The following is a 16157-nucleotide window of genomic DNA, read 5'->3' as shown; positions in this document are numbered from 1 at the left end:
GGAACTTGGTTCAGGGTGTTCTGTCACCACCAACCGCAAGTCTTACTCTGGTCAAGTGGTGGGAAACAGGTGTGGGAGGTCAGGGTGGGTGGGCTCAGCCCATGCCCTTCAGCACCCACATCTACTCAAGTTAGCTCAGAAGTGCTCTTCACTTTCAAAGGGCACAGTGGTGGGAAATATTTCATCAGCGGAAGTACCGACCTCTAGAGTGATAACAAATAAAAGAGTAAGCCTCTGGGATTCACTGTTGTTTTGGACTCTTCTGGAAGCTATACCATATACTTTAAAAAGTGTGGTCTCAAAAACCCATAGAAATCCATAATGAAATTCTGCATCTCTTGAAGGACAAAAACAATGATTAAACTGATCCAAAAGGGTAAAAAAGTCTGTTCAACTGGGGTTATTGCAGAATGTCTTTGAGACTGTTGTTTAGAGTCCTTCAATTACTTTTCCCCTCAATTCCTTTGATATCAGTTTGTACACACAGACTAGCTCATTTTATTCTAACGTGTCTAAAAACATTACACTGACATAGCTGATTTAGCAGTAGGAAACAAAAATAAGTTAATTTTAATGCAACTTTTCTAACAAGCTGCATACCTCATTCACTTGTGAATTTAGATAATGATAGTTAGACTGATCATTGATGTGCCTCATTCTAACAATTTTAAAAGAAATTAATTATACAAATTTCATGGACAGAATCTTAAAGCTGTAAGAGGCATCTGAAATCTTCTAACCCAAACCCCTCATTTTCTTAAAAATCCAGTAAACGTTACAAAAATTATATAGATTAGACATGAAAATAGGTACTAAGCAATATGAATAATGGAAGTCACTTTGAAGATATCTCACACACACTCTTTGCCTAGGCTTTTGGGAGGAATAAGCTACTTCACATTCACAAAATTTGGGCTGATCCCTTCAGAAACATCAGAATTATCTTCTGTGTTCAGCCATTTTATGTAATTTTTCTAAAACTTATTTCATACCTTCTAATCTTAACCTGAAGGAGAAGGCAATGGCACCCCACTCCAGTACTCTTGCCTGGAAAATCCCATGGAAGGAGGAGCCTGGTGGGCTGCAGTCCATGGGGTCGCTGAGGGTCGGACACGACTGAGCAACTTCACTTTCACTTTTCACTTTCATGCATTGGAGAAGGAAATGGCACCCCACTCCAGTGTTCTTGCCTGGAGAATTCCAGGGACGGTGGAGCCTGGTGGGCTGCCGTCTATGGGGTAGCACAGAGTCGGACACGACTGAAGTGACTTAGCAACAGTAGTAGCAGTAGTCTTAACCTGAATGTAACCATCATCTACTTTTGTTGCTGACTTGGCATCAATACAAATAGCCAAGTACATGGCGCTACAAAACAGTCAGACTTCAGGCCAGCCTCCATGCCTTTTGAGTATGTGTTTGCTGTTACCTGTTATTCATACCATCGGGTGCCTACCTCTGAGACCAGCCCTCTTTCCATGCCCCAGCCCTCTAGCTAATTGGGTGCTTTGAATCAACTGGGAACTGGCACTTAGATAAGGCAAGAGCCCAGTCAGCTTGGGGAAGCTAGCTTTAAAACAATCAGCCTCAGTATGCTGTTCTAAGGGAGGGCCTGAGGACTCTGTAAAATCTACTTTGGCTGCTTAGAACACCACCCCACCGCAGTTTTTCTCGAATTGCCATTCTCTCGTGATCCCTGGTACTCTAGCAGCACAGCCTGGGAGCTTGTTGGAAATGCAGAGTCTCAGGCTCTTCCTTGGACCCACGAATCAGAACTGTGTTTTGGTAAGACTTCAAGGGATCTGTGTGCACCATGAAAGTTGAGCAGGATCCCTGGAGGGCTTCTGAAACAGAGTGCTGCCCGCCACCCAGTGTTATAGGTCTGGGGCAGGGCCTGAAAACCTGCATCTCTCAGTACCCGGGAGGCTGAAGCTACTGGCCTCAGGACTGCACCGGGAATCACTTTCCAGGGTTCCTGGTCCTCTCAGAAGCACCTGGGGTACTTTTAAGCAGCGCACACACCCAGGCCTCTGCCCAGGCCCAAAGAAGGGTCTCCAGGGCTGGGGCTCAAGCAAGCGCATCTTTGCTAGAAGACGGTCCTCTCCACGTGCCTGAAGCAGCCAAGGCCAGACCTGCAGCTCAACAGGAAGGCAAGAGCCCAGGCCATGCTTTACTATCCTCCCTTCCCCATAATCCCATCCAAGCAGGTGCTTGGGGAGGGCTCTGCCTTTTGTTTACTTTCTCCCTCCCACCACATCTCTGCCTCTGTTTCTGTTTCCCTCCTTTCTCTCTCTTTGGCACGCTGGCCTCACTCTCTGACTCTGATTCCAGGTCCATTTCTCTGGCACCACATCCTATGATGAGGATCAGATCCTAAGCTCGGGTTCTGATGTTGGGGATGAGGGAAGAAACAGCACATATCTTCTGGCTGAGTAGCTTGGGGAAGGGGGACCCCTGCATGGGTAATGAATGAAAGGACACTCGGCAGCCTCCCATCTGCCCCTGGCCCTGGGACACTCCCTTCCCTCCACACCGAGGGGTGGGAGGGGCTGTGGCCTGGGGCTGGGTATGGAGGGTCCTGGATTCCCCGGTCTCCACCCCTTTGTTCAGTCACATCCCCATTTCCAACACCTGGGAATCTTCCAGCACCTGCTTGGCAGGGGTCTACACATGCTCACCCTGACAGAGGGGGCAGGTGAAAGAAAGAGTAGGACGGAGGGCAGGGGCAGCTGCTGGACAACATGACTGACCAAAAACCATATGCACAACAAAAGCACCTTTTGGTATAAAGTTGGTTGTTTCCAATTTTATGCTTATATTTCTAAGTCATTAGAATCAAACTGAGTTAAATAACAAAAGGGGTCATATTTAATACACACACACAATCTTCACTTTAAATGAACATGAAATTAAAGTTTGTCTTCAACTTTAAGATTATGTTTGGATCAGGGTATAAAGGTCAGAAATGGACTTGAAACCTCTCACCTGTCTCGTCATTTGCCAGACACAGTCAATAAACTGAAGGAATATAGGGGATCGGTCAGCATCTGCATGGTTGTCATTGCCATGGCCCACTCGCTGAAGAGAATCAAGAGGTTAAACAATTTAATGTATGCCATGGTCCTCTCAGAAGTCACTTTAAATTGCCTAGTGGCAAGAAGCATGTCTCTTTTGTATGTCCCAAGGCCCAACAGAATTCCTGGCACATAAAGGGCTCTCAGAAATGTTCATTGCACTGAAATGACTTCCATTACTTTTAGGAAACAAAATTTCAGTTTACATGTTGATTGTTTTATAATTTTGCTTTAATATAGTTGAGATCAACAAGTTATAAGCAAATGGCCGGTCAACTTTGCACTCCAAGTGATGGGGTCAACCCCAGCCACCACACCGAGTGCTCCGTGTCAGCCTGGGATGGCAATTAGCAGCTCACAGAGCACATTATGATGGTCATTTTCTCCACAAGTATAGTTTTCCTCCCCCATTTTTCACAAATGTCAGAAAGTCTGAGAATCAAAATAACGATTAACAATCTAGAAGTTTAAGCCAATTCAGCATGACTCAGACAATCTCAAAATCTCACTCTTGAAATGCAAATGGGAGGCCTTGCAGCAGGCCAGGTAATATCTCTGAGTTTTTATTCTTCCAAGTTTTAAGATATAATTGACATCCAGCATTGTATGTCATACTTTTAAATTTTTTTGAAGATGTTAATAGATTCATATTAAAACATAAAAGATAATTTCAAATACATAAACAGGACTGACAAAAACACTGGAAATGTCAACTTAAAAGACCACCCAGGAGTGAGCATTCTAACAGAAACTTCAAGTAATTTGGTGACTAAGCAAAAGGATGAGAAAGTTATGAAGATAGAAGGCAATCACCACACAGGAAGAGTGACAAATACTGGGCCTATGAAACCACCACCAGCCAAGACAGAAAAAGAAATGACCAAGTCAACAATGAACATCTCAGAGGAAAGGTATTGCCTTCTTTTTTAAAAAAAGACAGTTTAATTGTAAGTGAAATATGCATATGAAATTTACCATCGTAACCATTTTAAGTGTATAGTTTAGTGGCGTTAAGTACATCACACTGTTGTACAACCATCACCAGCATCTGTCTCCAGGAGTTCCAAAACAAAAACTAGCTCGCTGACTCCCAGCTGCTGGGAGTAGGCTCACCTCAACAAGGCAGTTATAAGAAGGAAATCATCTTTTAGCGAGTTGTCTGGACTAATACATGAAGGACATTACAGAATTGAAGTGTTGATATTTAAGCATTTTTATTCTCTTTCTAATAGCCATATGATCTTTTAGAGTAAGAACCAGAAGTCAGTTTTGTTTACTGGATTTTTCTTAACAGCTAGTATAATTCACAATTATGGACATTTAAGAAAGTTACTACACTTGCAAATGATTGACTCCCTATTCCCCTCCCCCAGTCCTTGGCTCCCCTCATCTTCCTTTGTCTCTACAGATTTGACTGCTCTAGATACTACATATGCACAGAATCATGCAGTTTGTCCTTTTGCACTGGCTTCTTTCCTTTAACATAATGTCCTCATAGTTCATTCACATTGTAGCTGGTGTCAGAATTTCCTTCCCTTTGAAAGCTAAATAACATTCCACTATGTGGATAGACCACACTCTGTTTACCCCTTCATCTGTCGATGGATACTGGGTTGCTTCCACCTTTGGGCTATTATTAGTGAATTGTGCTGCTATGGACATGAGTGTGCAAATAAGTGTTTAAGTCTGTTTTGACTTCCTTGGGGTATATACTCAGAAGCAGAATTGCTGGATCATATGACAACTCTATTTTTAATTTTTTGAGGCACTGCCATACTGTTTTCCAAAGTAGCTGCACACGTTGCCATATTTCTGTACTTCTCTATAATTTGTGGAAACTGCCCCTGTATTTAAGGCACATGGGGAAGTTTTGCACTGACAGTTCACAATTTAAGATTTGTTCTTTCCCTTAATAGACAGGCACTGAACTCTTATAGTGCATGCAAGGCACCCCTCCTCCCAGCCCTCAGGATTTCAGGCAGTTTGATGGTATCCAGTAGAGGTACCTGGAGTATACCAAGACACATGGGACACAGCATCTGTGCTAAATCAATAATTCACTTGCGGTCTAGTCACAGGAGAAGACCTGTAAATAACAACAAAAAAAGTGCCTGGAATTTCCTAGTATGAAATGGGTGTGGTGGGGCCATGGAATAAGCCAGCACCCCAGGATGGGCTGTGAGAGCAAGCTGGGTGGGACAGTCATGAGGCACAGCCCTGGTGGGAGCTTCTTTTGAGATAAAGCTTGAAAGACAAGTTTCTGACTGGCCAGGGGTAGATTCTATTAGAAGAAGTGGGATGGGGGAGGGAGAGTGAGGATGCCATAAGTAGAGGGACACGGTTGAGACAAGGGGAGGAAATCTGGGCACAGAAACACCAGGTATGTGTGTGCACAGACGAAAGGCAGCGTGAAGACACGGCAAGAAGGCAGCCATCTACAAGCCAAGGAGAGAGAGCTATCAGGACACACCAACCCTGACACAACCTTGATCTTGGCCTTCCAGCCTCCAGAATGCAGACAATAAATTCCTGTTAAGCCACCCAGTCTTGTGCTACTTTGTCTGGCAAAATCTTATACACCAGTGTTCACAGCAGCATTATTCACCAAAAGGTAGCAACAACCCAAATGTCCATCAACAGGTAAATAAACAAAATGCAGTATATCCACACAATGGAATTCAGCCACGAAAAGGAATTAAAATTTGATAGATGCTATAACATGTATAAACCTTGAAAACACTGTGCTTAGTGAAATAAGCCAGTCATAGAGAGACAAATAATGTATGACTCCACTTATGTCAGAATTTAGAGTAGGCAAATTCAGGGAGATGGAAAGCAGATTAGTGGGTGTGAAAGGGAGAGGAAATGAGGAATGACTGCTTAATGTGTATAGGGTTTCCTGATGAAGATGTTTTGGAACTACAGAGAGATGGTGGTTGCACAACACTGTGAAAGCACTAAACACCACTGAACTAATATTTTAAGATGGTTGATTCTATGTTATATGAATTTTACCTCAATTTTTAAAATTAAAAAAAAAAAGGCATACTGACACGGAAAACAAAGACTGCCCTACCAGAGATATATTAATACAATGCTGATGTCTATAGTATTCTCTTATGGCAATTCAGTTCTCAGAGCACAAAGCCCTCGTGTATGTGTATCTGTGTGTGTGTATGAGACGTGTGATATGCATGCGCATATGATGCAGCAACAGTGAAACGTGCACCTCACCGTCTCAACTCACCAGTGCAAACCTATGTCCAAAGCTTATCCACTCCTTCTCTATGAGAGCCTCGAATCCTTTAATGGTGCGGTAATAACTGTCCAACATCAGCATGGCCAGAGACGTCAGCTGAGCTGTTCGGTCCCAGCCATCACTGCAGTGCACCACGACTGAGGTTTTCCCGGATTCTACTTTATCAGCAATTCTTACTGCCCCAGCAAGAAGCATCTTCAAAAAAGAAGGCACATTAAATCAGGCAACATTTAATTTCTATTACAGCAAAAAGTCCCCTGGTGGCTCAGTGGTAAAGAATCCGTCTGCCAATGCAGGAGTCCTGGGTTTGATCTCTGGGTTGGGAAGATCCCCTGGAGAAGGGCATGGCAACCCACTCTGGTATTCTTGCCTGGAGAATCCCATAGACAGAGGAGCCTGGTGGGCTACAGTCCATGGGGTTGCAAAGAGTTGGACAAGACTTAGTGACTAAACAACAACAAGAACAACAGAGCAAAAATAATTCTGTGGAGAACACTGGAAGTTCAAGTCAATAAACAAACAATGGAATCAATTTAAGAATCATTAGGAAACATTAGTATCCTGGTGGAGGTGGGGGCAGAAACTTACATTAAGGAAAAACTACACTAGTAAATAGGGTCCTTTACCAAAGGGCCACAAAATACTTTAAAAACCTGATGTGAGGAAACTATTATCCCTTTCTATTATGTCAACAAAGACCACAGTTTGGATGCTGTCTATGCAAAGTATGAAAGCCCAAGTACATAGCAAAGATGCACTCATTTGCAATGCGGGGAAGACTCCTGGAGAGAGAGACAGATAGCTTTATGGCCATCCGCAGAGAAGTCTTAAGCAGATGGTGGGGAAGGACGGGCCTTCTCCATACCCGAATGTACTCTAGCCAGTGGGTCCCGTCTACGTTGGACAGCCAGCGTGCCTCATCAATGGCCGGGTACGCAATCTCCTTCAGTTTTCGCAGCGACTCTCTCATGACGTGAATGTTGTGAATCTCCAGGAACATGAGTTCAGCGTTTGGGTAGGCACTTTCACTTTCATAGCCCCCACCCTTTGCCTGTGAAAACAAAAGACAAACGTCACTTCATCTCAGCGAATTTTTACTGTTCTGCTGCTGCTGCTGCTAAGTCGCTTCAGTCGTGTCCAACTCTGTGCGACTTCATAGACGGCAGCCCACCAGGCTCCACCGTCCCTGGAATTCTCCAGGCAAGAACACTGGAGTGGGGTGCCATTCCCTTCTCCAATGCATGAAAGTGAAAAGTGAAAGTGAAGCTGCTCAGTCGTGTCTGACTCTTAGCGACCCCGTGGACTGCAGCCTACCAGGCTCCTCTGCCCATGGGATTCTCCAGGCAACAGTACCGGAGTGGGTTGCCAGTGCCTTCTCCGACTGTTCTTCCTAGTGCTGCCAGATAGAGGCCACTCAGAAAGCCTCAGACTCATCTGTGTATCATAATAAGCCTCCTACATCCTTGTATGAGTTTCCCATGGTTGCTGAAAGTACCACCAGCTGAGTGGCTTAAAGTGACAGGAATGTCTTCTCTCTCAGTTCTGAAGGCTGGAACTCCAAAATCAAGGTACTGGCAGACCCGTGCTCCCTCAGAACCCTCTTGGAGAGGATCCTTCTTTGCCTTCTTCAGCTTCTGGTGGCCCGGGATGTTCCTGGTTTATAGATACACTAACCTCTAGCCCATCTTCACATGGTCTTCTCCTTGGGTCGGTGTCTCTTCTTATAAGGATTAGTACCCACCCTCATTCAATATGGGGGCTTCTCTGGTGGCTCAGATGGCACAGAATCTGCCTGCAATGCAGGAGACCCAGGTTTGATGACCTCCTCTTTTCACTTGATTACCCAATTACTTAATTTGCCAAGACCCTATTTCAAAGCTGGGCTGCAGCCACAGGTGCCAGGAGTTGGGACTTTAACACATAGTTTTTAAATGGAAACATAATTCGACCCACAACAATCTTGTCACCTGTCAGCAGTTTTAAAATGATTAACAATTAGATCTTATACAAGGTGAACTGGGTTTTAAAACCTGCCATCTATCTAAATAAAAAGGTTGTACTACTGCAAAATTGTACAAAATAATTTGTAAATCTCAGTGAGATTTATTTAAGTAATTTAAGTAAAATAAAATGCAAATATAACAAAAAAGACAATATGGCTCACTCTTTGGTAATCTGATAACAAAATCTTGTCCATAATTAGCTTATACTTTGTAGAGGTCAACATCCAAACCACATCTGTTATAAGAATAAGTGAAAGTAAAAGTGTTAGTCACTCAGTCGCGTTCAACTCTTTGTGACCCGATGGACTGTGGCCCACCAGGCTCCCTCTGTCCATGAATTCTCCAGGCGTGAATACTGGAGGGGGTTGCCATGCCCTTCTCCAGGGCATAGAGAAACTGAAACCCCAATACATTGCTGGTAAAAGTTAAAATTATGCAGTCTCTGTAGAAAAAGATTTGCCAGTTCCTCAAAAAGTTAAACATAGAACTACCATATGACCCAGAAATTCCAGCTCCTACAGAACTAAAAACAGGTATTCACATGAAAATTTGTATGCAACAAATCATAGCAGCGATATCCACAATAGCTAACAGCTGGAAGCAATCCAAATGTCCATCGATGAATGAGTGGAGAAACAAAGTGTGCTGTATGCTTACAATGGATTATTTCTCAGCTACACAAACGAATGGAGTACTGTTTCGTGCTACAACAGAGAAACCATGAAAACATCATGCCAAGTGAAAGCAGCCAGGCACCTAAGACCAGACAGGGTATGATTCCATTTACATGAAGTGTCCAGAAGACGGCAATCCACGTGGAAAGTATTAGCGGTTGACATAGGTTGGGGAGAGGGGAGGATGGGGAGTGACTGCCAGTAGGCACAGGGTTTCCAGCTAAGGCTGTGGAAGCATTCTGGAATGAGAGAGTGGTGATTGCCACATAACACTGTCAAAAGACTGGAAGGCACTGAATTGTAAAATTTGGGATGGTTTCTGGAGGAGGAACACAGCGTTGGGCTTTGGGTGATGGAGCTGTCTCGGGGAGCAGGATGCACAGCTCTGCAGCATGAATGAGGGGGCTGGGTGGTGGCTCTGGGTGTGGGTCCAGGGCTCAGGGCCAGTGTGTGTGGCCAGGACAGAAGTCAAGGTCAGAGGAAGGCCAACATTCAGGGAATGCAGAGCAAACGAGACTGAGGAGAGCAGCTGGAGACTGGAGTATAAAGAGAAAAGGGAAGAGAGTCTTTCAAAATCGAGAGGGTACTCAACTGCGTCAAAAGCTTGACAAGAAGGCACTTGGTGGCCTTACTGTAAACAGTCCGGAAACAAGAATGGTGGAGCCAGCTCCAAGGGGAAGGGGACAGGGACTGGGGAGGGCTTATCTGCACAGATGGACAGACTTCGTGGGAGCCAGTTGGCATAGGAGCAGGCTGGGCAGAGCCGGCAGCAGTCAGGGGAGGACACAGGGGTCCATGAGGAGGTGACCTTCATTTCCAGGCCATGGGGTGCAGTGGGATGTGGGTTCCATCTGTGGGGTGCAGTGGGATGTGGGCAGGTGGGGGCAGTTCCTGTCCGAGGGCTGGTGTGTTCTGTGCAGAAGCAAACACAGCCAGCGGTCACGGATGAGAGGCATGGGGCCAGGCTGACCTGGCCCCTGGGGAGAAGGTGGGGAGCCCAGCCCTGAGCCTGGGGTTCTGCTCAGCAGTCCTGGTATGGTCCTGGGGCAGGCGGGCAGCAAGGAGCAGGGGAGCATGCCTCAGCCCGAGGGTGCAGAATAGGGGCTGCAAACACGACTGGTAGGGAAACAATAGCACGGAATGACGGAAGACTCTCCGTCCACTGCGGACAACACAGCCTATACCCTAGTCCTGCCTGTGGGGCACGGTGACGTTTTTCATAACAATACCCTTTGTACCCACTGAAGATGCTGCTGGTTGAGGGATTCAAGGCACAGGCCTTGGTGGCAGGAGCGTGGGCTTTATCATCCCAGCCCTGCCCCTCCCCCAGTAGCTCACCTTCTGTCTGAGCCTCAGATTTCTCACCTGAAATACTGCAGAGGCTCACTATGGGGATTAAATACTAACTAAATTTAAACTATCAAATGAAAGCTAATCTGTGCAAGGCTCAGCACCCCTTACCCACTACTCGGCACCTTTGTATTATGACCTCCCTCAGCACCTACCATGCAGAGCCTTGAGACAGGCAATGACTTGGACCCGGTCCCACCAAGGAAGCCTGGAGGCTGGGGCAGAGGCCCCATACCCAGTAAGTGCATGAGTGCAGAGGACACCTGCTTAGGGCTGGTATTAACAAGGAGAACCGAGTTAAAGCCAATGGGTTGCCTGAAAACTGATTACTAAAGCTCCAAATAAGACAAATAACAATCAGAAAGTGGGATCATGGGAGAAATAGAGCATGAGTGCCTACTCTGTGCCAGGACAGAGAGCAGGCACCTGGAGGTCTGGAGACAGAAGAGGGTAAGGAGAGTGAGAAGGGACCTGTAGGTAAAGAGCAAGTTAGCCAAGATGTCGGTGGTCAGGCATCTCACCCCACGTTTTGTAAATACATGGTTATATAACAGCTGAGATAACTTACAGCACTGTGCACGCGTGTCATGATGTACCCGTTTGGCCATGGGCCACTCTTGCTCTGTAAATATATATAAGCTCCATCTGAAAATTCCTTGTAGGTCTGTTATGGCTGCACCTGCTGGGTCAACCATGAGAGAATACAGCATGTCTGGTGCTATGGCCACCCCACCCGCCATGAGAGAATAAATATGTCTGCAGTTCCTACAGCTCCTTGAGTTTTCTTCCAGCTCCCCTACTCACACCTTGCCTACCCTGGGTTCAGCAAACAATATGAACAGTGAGACAATTGGCAGGCTGATACAGTGAGACAGGGCCCCACGTATACCCCAGCAGGAATGGAGTGGAGAGGCTCAAACTTCTGGAAGATGTGATCCTGCTGGCCAGCCCTCCCTCTATGGGGGCAAAGCAGGGTTCCAGAGAGAAGCCAGCTATGTTGGGACACTGGTCCCCACTGGCCTCCAAGTCCCCAAGAGTCAGCTCACAGCAGTGGAGGCAGGGCCATCCTCAACCCTCAGGGAAAAACAAGAGTCACAGCCCTTGGGAAGGAGGTGGCTGAAGAATGGCTCAGGTTTCATGATTACAGGCCAGCTGCTCAGTGCCTAATGAAGGCTCTTCAACCACCAGATGCAGACCCTAGGCAGTGGGGAGGATTCTCACGTGAAAATATCAACAGTTTCACAGAGGGTGGCCAACTCCCAAAGAGGCTGGCAGGACAGGATTTCCACATACTCAGACACCAAAGGCCACACAGCTCCCCACTGCTGCAGACTGAGTGTTTGTGTCCCTCCCAAAATCTCCATGTCACACTGAATCCCCAGTGGGACTCTATTAGAAGATGAGGAAGGTGGAGCCCTCACGATCGGGACAGCACCCTTCTAGGAAGAGACAGGACAGAGTCCACCCCTTTCTGCTCTGGTGGGGTGAGGACACAGCAAGAACATGGCTCTCTGCAAGCCAGGACATGGGCTCTCAGTGCACACTAACTGCTGGCACCCTGATCTTAGATTTCCAGCTTCCAGAGCTTTGAGAAATAAGTGGTACTGTTTATAGCTACCCAGCCTATGATATTTAGTTATAACTGCCCAAGCTGACTAAGACACCCCTTCCTCTAATCTCCCCCAACACTCATCTGTTGGCATCTGGGACCTCTCCCTTCCCTTCACTGGGTTCCTCTATTACCTGCCCCAGGCAGCATTTCAGGGGCTCTTGTGCCAGGGCCCTGCACCTGTGACCTACACTCCTTCAGTAACTTCATCCCCTCCTATCTAAGGCTGCAATCTCCACCTGACATGCTACCGGGCCCCAGTCTCAACCTCCAATCTGACCTTTTTCTGAGTTCCAGAGCTGTATCCTCCCCACACAGTCTCCTCAACTTGTAACAGCTTAAAAAGAAATTCCTTCCCTTCCCTTTCACTTTCCCAAGAAGAAAGCTAACTTAAAGCTGGCCTCTGTAATGAAGTCAGGACTTCTGAATTAACATCCAGTGCCACTCACCATCAGGTCCCCCATGGAAAGACGAGCCTGCCCACCCACCAACAGCTCTTTGTTCCAGTTGGGGAGCGGCTACTGTGTGGCGGCCCAGTTCTGGGGATCCAGGTGTGCTCAGTACCCTCCAGTCCCTGCTGTTGAGGGGCAAGACACATACTGAGTGCGGAATTGGCAGTGTGCTGAGGACTACAGAAAGGAAAGAGCAAAGCACCCTGGCATGGCAGACCACCCTGGGGAAGTGACGTTCCCACTGTGACCAGAAGGACGGGCAGTGGTTAGGTGCACATGTGGAGACTGGGAGATGGCGCTGGGATATGCTGAAGGAACTGAAAGGTGCCGCCACAGCTGGGATGTGGGCCTCAAAGGTGTGGCAAGGCTGGAAGGAAAGGGCCTTCAGCTTGGAAGGCTTCAGAGGCCCTGTGCAGAAACTGGTTGTCATTGCCTCAAGGCACTAGGGGTGCCCAGAGCTGGACCTTTAGAAAATCCCTCTGGCCATGATATGGAGAAGGGGTGGAAGGGAGCCTCTACAGAGTACCAGCAAACTGAATCCAGCAGCATAGTAAGAAAATTATTCATCATGACCAAGTGGGATCTATCCTAGAAATGTGAGGGCTTGTATGAGTAACAGTACTAGGTGGCAGTAACAAAGCACCACAAAGCAGGTGCCCTAGAGTGACACATTGATCCCCTCACAGCTCTGGAGGCTAGAAGTCCAAGATTGAGTTATTGGCAGGGTTAGTTCCTTCCAGAGGCTCTGGCTTCCAGGGTCTGTGGCAACTCTGGGGGCCACTTGACATGTAGCTGCATGGCTCCAATCTCTGCCTTCATTGTCACATGGTCATCTACCCTGGGTCACTGTCTCTACACGACCTTCTTATCAGGACACACATCATTGGGTTTTAGGCTTACCCTAATCCAGTCTGACCCCATATTAACTAATTGTATCTGCAAAGACACAATTTCAAAATAAGGTCCCATTCTGAGGTCCCAGAGGATCATGAATTTGGGGGACATGCTATTCATACCACTACATCAGTCTACATACAAAAATCAGCCAATGTATCGATAATAGACCACATGACATAGAATGAAGGGGGAAAGTACATGATCAGATCTATTGATACAGAAAAGGCTTCTGAAAATCCAATATCCTTTCATGGTTTTTCATGATAAAACCATTCAACGAAAACCTAAGAACTGAGGGGAATTTCCTTAACCTGAACAGGGCATGTATGAAAAACCACAGCTAATATATCCAGTGTGAAAGACTGAAAGCTTTCCCTTTAAGATTAGGAACATGATAAGGATTCCCACTTTCACCACTTCTATTTAACAGGGTCCTAGAGAGTAAGTACCCTTCTGGCTGCTAGATGGGATTCTGCCAGATTCATGAATCACCTAATAAAGCCAACTGGATATTCCAAAAAATAAAACTAGAAAGCAAAACATGGTACTTGAGGTTCTTGCCAGGCAATTAGGCAAGAAGAAATAAAACACATCGAGATTGGAAAGTAAGAAGAAAAACTATCTCTACTTGCAGACATGATATATATAGACAAGCTAATGGGGCCTTGGACAGATAAATATCCTTGTCTGGTTCCTAGACACATACACCACTAGAGCTGAAATCATTCTAGACATGCAATTTGGTGTCCAGCTCCTATCCCCTCTGTGTGGGATAAAACATAATGGACTGCCCTAGCTCCGTTGGATGTTTAGAGATTGCCTCCGTGAAGGTAGCTTTTATCATGTTTTTTACAATTTCCTGGGGACAGTACTACAGTAGTGACAGGAAGTACTCTCAGAAAGACCGACAGGGGTCACGGGATTCACCAGCTGTGGGGAGCCAGGGGAGCTGACTGATTAAGCATGACTTTTTATAGTAGGCTGAAAATGCCTCCCCCTACCCCACAAAGATATATACACCAAATCCCTGGCAACTGTAAATATGCCCCCTTTTTATAGGTATGATTGAGGTTCTTGAGGTGAAGAGAGAATCCTGGGTTATCTTGGGTGGGCCCTAACTGCCATTCCAAGCATCCTTGGAAGAGAGAAGAGGAGAAGACATAGAGACACAGGGAGGGGGAGGCTCTGTGAAGAAAGGGGCAGGCACTGGAGTGCTATGGCCGCATGCACAGAGGAGCTGCCAGAAGCCCAAAGAGGCAGGGAACGGATCTCCCCAGAAAGCTTCAGGAGGGTACTACAGCCAGATCCCAGAAGGGTATGAGGATAAAGGCGCGCTGTTTTAAGCCACCAAGTTTGTGGTCCTTGGTTCAGCACCTCAGGGAACTCAGGTGCTGTCCATCTTCCTCCTTGTCCTAGTCCTCTCCCAGCTTCCCCGCCTCAGCAGCTGATACCACTGTTCATTCCTCTCACCCTATTTCCATCCTGATGCAGCCCTCTACATGAGACACCATCACCCCCACCCACCCCACCTCCCGTTACAGAAGAGGCTTCTGGAGCAGTTAGATAACTTGCTCAGGGTTCTACCAAGCACCAAGGGGCAGAGCTGGGAGGAAACTCCAGGTGTAACTGAACGCAAAGCCAAGGGTTGTCACTACCCTGCCTCTTAGGCTGGTCTGGATATGCTTAGCTTTTGTTGCCTGGGAGACAACCAAGAGGGGATACCAACCAGATGATGGGATGTAAATCCCATTTGGACCTCAGTAGGGATGAGGACGGGAGAGAAACTTGGGAGGGCAAACTCAACACAGAGGCAGTGCTGAGAGTCAGGGCGATGGAGGAGATGGCACAGGGAGATTGGGCAAAGGAGAAAAGACGACCCAGACTGGGTTCGAGGCATGCTGCCATCTGCCAGTTGGGAAGAGGGAGAGGAAGCAGGGAAGGAGGCTGAGCTGGCCAGCCTGCAGAGAGAGAGGTCCTGGGGCAAGAGATGTCATGAGAGCCAAGAGCATGGAGCCATCCACTCTGGGTCAGTAGTGAAAACGACCTGAAAGTTCAGTAGTGAAGTTAACCTGAATGAGTTCTCAGGGACAGGCACCCATAAAACCTTCACATGCAGTCTAGGGAGGAGGTATGCTGTTACTCCCAGTTCAGAGGAGGTGACTGCAGTCTAAAGAGATGCAGTGCCTGCTCACAGTCACGTACAAACAACCATCTGACCACTATGCTCCCTCAGTGTAAACTGGACATCCCCCTCCCCAAGGCCCATGGTGGGGGCTGCTGGGCAGTTTGTGTGTATGGCCCATAGCAGCACACATGTTAAGGGCACATCTGATGGCTTGTTTGCTCTTTGAAGTCTTGGGAAGGGCTCCGTCCGACAGTGAGACGGGGAAGCAGGAGGTTGGCTTTTTGGAGGACGTGGGCAACAATGGAATAATCACTGAAGAAAGCAGGGGCACAAGCTGCCAAGAGAAACAAATACCTCCAAGCACTGCTGAGGTAAGGCACAGCAGGGGAGCCCTCAGGCACTCCCCTTCTTGCCCTTTTCGTAAATGACACGCTCAGGCATATGTCAGATGTATCTTTCCGCAGATTGTCCAAAACCACCTCAGATGCCACCTCCTCTGTGAAGCCTGGCCCAGTGGCACAAGCTCCACCAGAATGGTGAACTCTGCCTACTAGGAGCACCTCGCCTCATCTACCCTGGAGTTTCCCCAGCACTTGCTCCCTAGTATGTGCTCATCACGTGTTTGTTACCCGAGTATCATTTTACAGGTAGGCATGAGTTAATGCTGGGAAAGATTGAGGGCAAGAGGAGAAGGGGACAAAAGAGGATAAGACGGTT

The 16157-nt window shown here is 47.1% G+C and overlaps 1 protein-coding gene across 1 annotated transcript in view; it reads right to left on the bottom strand.

Moving 5' to 3' along the window:
- The window catches only part of MTMR1 (myotubularin related protein 1), a 53836-nt gene that overhangs the window by 10501 nt on the left and 27178 nt on the right, over positions 1-16157 (bottom strand). The window contains exons 9-11 of the mRNA XM_068963379.1: positions 7196-7381; positions 6319-6525; positions 2983-3075 (exon numbers count right to left, since the gene is read on the bottom strand). Of these exons, the coding sequence (XP_068819480.1) occupies positions 2983-3075; positions 6319-6525; positions 7196-7381 (486 nt within the window). The remainder of the gene's footprint in view (positions 1-2982; positions 3076-6318; positions 6526-7195; positions 7382-16157) is intronic.

This window comes from Capricornis sumatraensis, chromosome X (assembly GCF_032405125.1).
Source record: "Capricornis sumatraensis isolate serow.1 chromosome X, serow.2, whole genome shotgun sequence".
NCBI classification, from domain to species: domain Eukaryota; kingdom Metazoa; phylum Chordata; class Mammalia; order Artiodactyla; family Bovidae; genus Capricornis; species Capricornis sumatraensis.
The sequence above is the reverse complement of the archived record's forward strand: the minus strand, read 5'-3'. Positions and strand labels throughout refer to the sequence as shown.